Source organism: Danio rerio, chromosome 6 (genome assembly GCF_049306965.1).
Source record: "Danio rerio strain Tuebingen ecotype United States chromosome 6, GRCz12tu, whole genome shotgun sequence".
Lineage (NCBI taxonomy): Eukaryota > Metazoa > Chordata > Actinopteri > Cypriniformes > Danionidae > Danio > Danio rerio.
Window position 1 is genome coordinate 1,910,095 of NC_133181.1, and position 6,000 is coordinate 1,916,094.

A 6,000-nucleotide genomic window follows, 5' to 3' on the forward strand; every position below is an offset into this window, starting at 1 on the left:
TAAATTCACTAATGTTGATCCTGGACCATCAATATATAAATTCACTAATGTTGATCCTGGACCATCAATATATAAATTCACTAATGTTGATCCTGGACCATCAATATATAAATTCACTAATGTTGATCCTGGACCATCAATATATAAATTCACTAATGTTGATCCTGGACCATCAATATATAAATTCACTAATGTTGATCCTGGACCATCAATATATAAATTCACTAATGTTGATCCTGGACCATCAATATATAAATTCACTAATGTTGATCCTGGACCATCAATATATAAATTCACTAATGTTGATCCTGGACCATCAATATATAAATTCACTAATGTTGATCCTGGACCATCAATATATAAATTCACTAATGTTGATCCTGGACCATCAATATATAAATTCACTAATGTTGATCCTGGACCATCAATATATAAATTCACTAATGTTGATCCTGGACCATCAATATATAATTTCACTAATGTTGATCCTGGACCATCACTAATGTTGATCCTGGACCATCAATATATAATTTCACTAATGTTGATCCTGGACCATCACTAATGTTGATCCTGGACCATCAATATATAAATTCACTAATGTTGATCCTGGACCATCAATATTTAAATTCACTAATGTTGATCCTGGACCATCACTAATGTTGATCCTGGACCATCAATATATAAATTCACTAATGCTGATCCTGAACCATCAATATATAAATTCACTAATTTTGATCCTGGACCATCAAATATATAAATTCACTAATGTTGATCCTGGACCATCAATATATAAATTCACTAATGTTGATCCTGGACCATCACTATATAATTTCACTAATGTTGATCCTGGACCATCAATATATAAATTTACTAATGTTGATCCTGGACCATCAATATATAAATTCACTAATGTTGATCCTGGACCATCACTATATAAATTCACTAATGTTGATCCTGGACCATCAATATATAAATTCACTAATGTTGATCCTGGACCATCACTATATAATTTCACTAATGTTGATCCTGGACCATCAATATATAAATTTACTAATGTTGATCCTGGACCATCAATATATAAATTCACTAATGTTGATCCTGGACCATCACTAATGTTGATCCTGGACCATCACTAAAGTTGATCCTGGACCATCAATATATAAATTCACTAATGTTGATCCTGGACCATCAATATTTAAATTCACTAATGTTGATCCTGGACCATCAATATATAAATTCACTAATGTTGATCCTGGACCATCAATATATAAATTCACTAATGTTGATCCTGGACCATCAATATATAAATTCACTAATGTTGATCCTGGACCATCAATATATAAATTCACTAATGTTGATCCTGGACCATCAATATATAAATTCACTAATGTTGATCCTGGACCATCAATATATAAATTCACTAATGTTGATCCAGGAACAGACACACACTGACATGTTGGATTGATATTTAGATGCAAATACAAACAGGCATTCATATTAAAATAATATCCCATTATTTCCACAGGTTGAAGAATTTAAACAATAGCTGACACTTCCTCCATGCATTACATTTCACTTCCAACAAAATTGTAAAAGAGCTTGGCTATATCTGATATGTGCTCTTACCCATCAGATCCAGCTCTATGGTGTTATACTTGACATTCAGCTCTTTAAAGAGATCCTTCACCTAAAAAAAACACATAAAAACAGTTCAGACATACATTTTTTAACATGAAAACATTTAGTTGCACTTTACATATAGTAATAATAACAAAGATTACTTCATGCTGTGTTAAGGACATTTATGTATAATTTGCATCGACTGAATTTCCCAAGAAATACAAATTTAAAAGTACCACTCCTGGTATTGCAATAAATGTTTGATGTCTTGAAAAAAAAATGGTGTTAACATTTACAATATTATGTCTTTTTTTTTTTTTTTTTTGCATTTTGCATTTTGTGATTGTTTTTTAGTTAGGGACTAAGAGTTTCAAATAAATAGAATGGTAATAATAATAAACTTATAGCTTTCTGATTAAAATACATTAATAATTTAAAGCAAGATGCAGCAAAATTAAATAAACTACAACAGAAAGAGCAACAGAAACCAATTGTTCAAAATAAAAAGTAACAAAAGTAAAAATATTATGAAAAAAACAAACAAAAAAAACAGAAGGTGTGGTAACAGTCCTCGCCTATAATTACTCCATCCTCTAATCATTCACAACCTGCTGGTTTAGTTTATTCTATACTTAAAGGGTCAGATCACACATCAGACATGATCTACAAAGCACAGCAGCTCAGTCGGCTTTCTGAACTTTGCTCTTATGAAGGGCATTTCCAAAAGCAATTTGGTACCCAAAGAGCATCTGATTATAAACCTCACACAGCACTTCCCTGCTTCAGTCTACAGATGGATGACAACATGATCATATCAGTATAATTGAAACACTTTTATCATAGCAGGCAGTATTGTATACTTAATAGTAAATGTTAATATCCGGCTGCTTTATTAACTGGCACATTAACACTAATTTAAAGAGATAGTACTCAATTACTGTGCAAGTTTACCCTTTTATGTTTTTCTTCTTTTAAAGATATACAGGCATACATAATTTTTTTAGAGTGTATTAACATGAAAAGCAGCTGTTGTTTTTGATCTAACAGCCACAAAACTACATGATGAAAGCTGCGAGTTTGGACCAGGTTAAATATATATGGGGGAAACCAGATATTACCTACCTAGTGAAACTAAAACATGTAGTATTAATGGGTACTTTTTACTTAAGTACATTTTTAAGGCTGTACTTCTTTACTTTTACTTGAAAAAAAAAGTATAATCAGTGCACTTTTACCAGTCATTTTAAACTGTAAAGAAAGTAAAGAATGTGTGTTCTTTCATTATCTCTGATGAATAAAAAAAATAAAATAAAAATCAAAGTTGTTTTTTTTTTCACATACATTCTTTAAAAATGCTCTAAGATTGAGGAGACAGGAAGAACTATTTTATAAACTTAAAAATTTAAAGCTATTTTTACACAATATACATTGTATAAGGTGTCACATAAACAAACGTGACTTGACATTACTTTTGCCATCTTTTAATATTAACCAGTGCCATTACTGGCCAGTAAATCTTGAAGAATATTTACTTGATTTTGTGGTTAGAGCTCTTCAGAAGTCAAACACGCATATGCCCATTGCATAAATGTACTGTTATCACCATTATTCTTAAGAAAAGCTTGACATTACAAATACTTCACAATTTACACTTTACATAATATACTGGTTACATATAACATTTATAAACTACTGGCTTTTATAACTAATTCACTTAAAACAAATAAAAGATACAAAGAAAATTGTACAAAGAATTAATTTACCAAACATTATTGATGATTGCTAAGAATAAAGCATAAACATACAATGTTAGAGACATTTTACAACTGATTTATCCACTAAATAATACTGTGTTTTACAAGACGACCTTAAAAGTGTTTTAAAGTCAGACAAAACACAGCAGAATGAAACGAATACGTTAATGAATAAGTAACCAACCCAAAACACAAATAAAACATGCACAAGCGAGTTAGATTTAAGATTTTTAAAAGACATTTTTAAGACCATTAGGACTGAAATTTTAGACTCAAGAATTTTTTAAATGGCCCAGATGGAAAAGATTTGTATTTGACCTATCAAAAATTTGTACTATAAATTCAATACATTTATAAATATAATTATACATTAATAAAAAATATTTTAGATTTTATTTCTATTATTAATATTTTAAATATTGTATAAAAACAAGCAGGCTCTAACATGTAACCACACACTTAAAAAAAAAAACAATAATAAACTAAATCTACATGGAGAACTTTTAAAGAAGCGCTATTTTAAGGAAAACAATTAAACTATTATGATAAATAGAGTTAGAAATTATTTTTAAATAAAAAGTTAAAAGTTTTAGATGGATTGTTGATGACTGTATGGGTTTTGCCCAGACTGGGTAACGTTAGCAATTTATAACAGGGAAATTAATATTAAAAAGATTTAAGACCTAAAACACAATATTTCAGTAAATTAAGACTTTTTAAGGCCTAAAATTTGGATTTTAAGATTTAAGACATTTTAACACCCTGCAGAAACCCTGGTTAATGAGACATCTTTCTCTCCTACTCCAAGGCTTCTTCAATAGCAGAACTGTCGAAGTTTGTTGTGAAGTGTGTGTGTTTCCTTGTGTGTGCGTACTCACCTTGACACAAAACGGACAGAAGCTTTTGCTAAACACCACAACTGCACTGGAATCGATCAGTTCTTTGATTTTCGATCGGATCTGCTCTCGACCCGCGTCATTCTCTATGGGCGGCATTATGATGATCAATACGCGTTCACGGATAAATATCCAGCGCTCTTCCGCTTCCTGAGTCGATAGTTATGATAAAGGCGAAAGTTAAACTTCACATAAACTCACGACGTGACATTCAGTGACATGATAAATAAGATTAAAAACTCTCCGCGCATTATTGCAACTTCATCTCGCGCCGCCGCCGAATGACGATCCGCCGCGCGCTTCTTACATAAGACCCATTGAGTCTGACCCGAGCGCGCCTGTCTGAAAATCAGCATATACACGTGTTATCTGCTAAAACGTAAGAACTCACTATTATACTACATTCATTGCGTTATTACTTGCGTGTTTTGTTAATGAAATAATCCTATTTTATTTTTTAATAAGTTAAGAAACGCGTGGGAGTATTTGTAGCGGCCTTGCTGTGTTTAACGCAGACACTCGCGCCATCTGCTGCTCAAAACGAACATGGATTTAATTTACAGCGGATTTACAGACAATTTATCAGTTATTAAATAATAGATTGATATACAATATACCACTTTCTTTATCTTGCATTTTTATGGCATTGTTTTTATATGAAAAGAAAATTTTGTAGACTTCTTGTACTATGTCTCATATCCACAAGATGGCGGCAACGCTTCATGGTTCTTCAGCATTTAGCCTGCAAGTTCTATCTATCTATCTATCTATCTATCTATCTATCTATCTATCTATCTATCTATCTATCTATCTATCTATCTATCTATCTATCTATCTATCTATCTATCTATCTATCTATCTATCTATCTATCTATCTATCGTCCATCCATCCATCCGTCTTTCTGTCTGTCTGTCTGTATTGTTCAATATTTATATTAGTGATAAAATATAAATGAACTCTACAACAGTGTTTCAGCACAATGAAAATAACACTGAGAGGCACTGAACAAAAAAGAGAAATAAATAAAGAAATAGTCCAAATAAATCAGCATGTTGTCATATTTGAATAAACCCAGACCAGCATTCTCTCCTGCTGTCCGTCCAGGAATCTTCTGCCTCGTTACCATGGCGACAGTCCATCATTCCCGCAACTAGAGGAAAGCAGATATGACAGATATGAGTGTTCATCCGCTGCTTCTCTAATCACACACACACACACACACACACACACACACACACACACACACACACACACACACACACACACACACACACACACACACACACACACACACACACATAAACAAGCAGCAGAATTCTTTAGATGTAGTCTAGAGTGTTGAATGAGCTGTGTGTGTGCGTGTGTGTGTGTGTGTGTGTGTGTGTGTGTGTGTGTGTGTGTGTGTGTGTGTGTGTGTGTGTGTGTGTTTATCTATATGTGTGACATTGAGGCATGTTCATACATGTGCATAATCTTGTTAAAGATGTGGATTTCATGATGATCAAAGGCAAGTCTGAGTCCTGCACTCGAATTCTTCTGTTCTGCTGTGAGAAGCGTGAGCTGTTTCTAATAAGATGTCATGTCCATAAATACACATCTAAAGCATCTTAGGTTTCTAGTCTCGATGACAAATTATCTTAGGCCAAATATATACTATGCAAAACCTGCATTCGAAAAAGCAACAACAAAAACCTTCTTACGTTATATATAAAGGGGTAGTTCACACAAA

At 32.5% G+C, this 6,000-nt stretch overlaps 1 protein-coding gene across 1 annotated transcript in view; it reads right to left on the bottom strand.

The window, feature by feature from the left end:
* Positions 1-4,553, bottom strand: part of txnrd3 (thioredoxin reductase 3) — a 28,658-nt gene extending 24,105 nt beyond the window's left edge. The window contains exons 1-2 of the mRNA NM_183072.2: positions 4,253-4,553; positions 1,627-1,687 (exon numbers count right to left, since the gene is read on the bottom strand). Coding sequence (NP_898895.2) covers positions 1,627-1,687; positions 4,253-4,369 — 178 coding nt within the window. The 5' untranslated portion in view covers positions 4,370-4,553. The remainder of the gene's footprint in view (positions 1-1,626; positions 1,688-4,252) is intronic.
* Between the last annotated feature and the right edge of the window lie 1,447 nt (positions 4,554-6,000).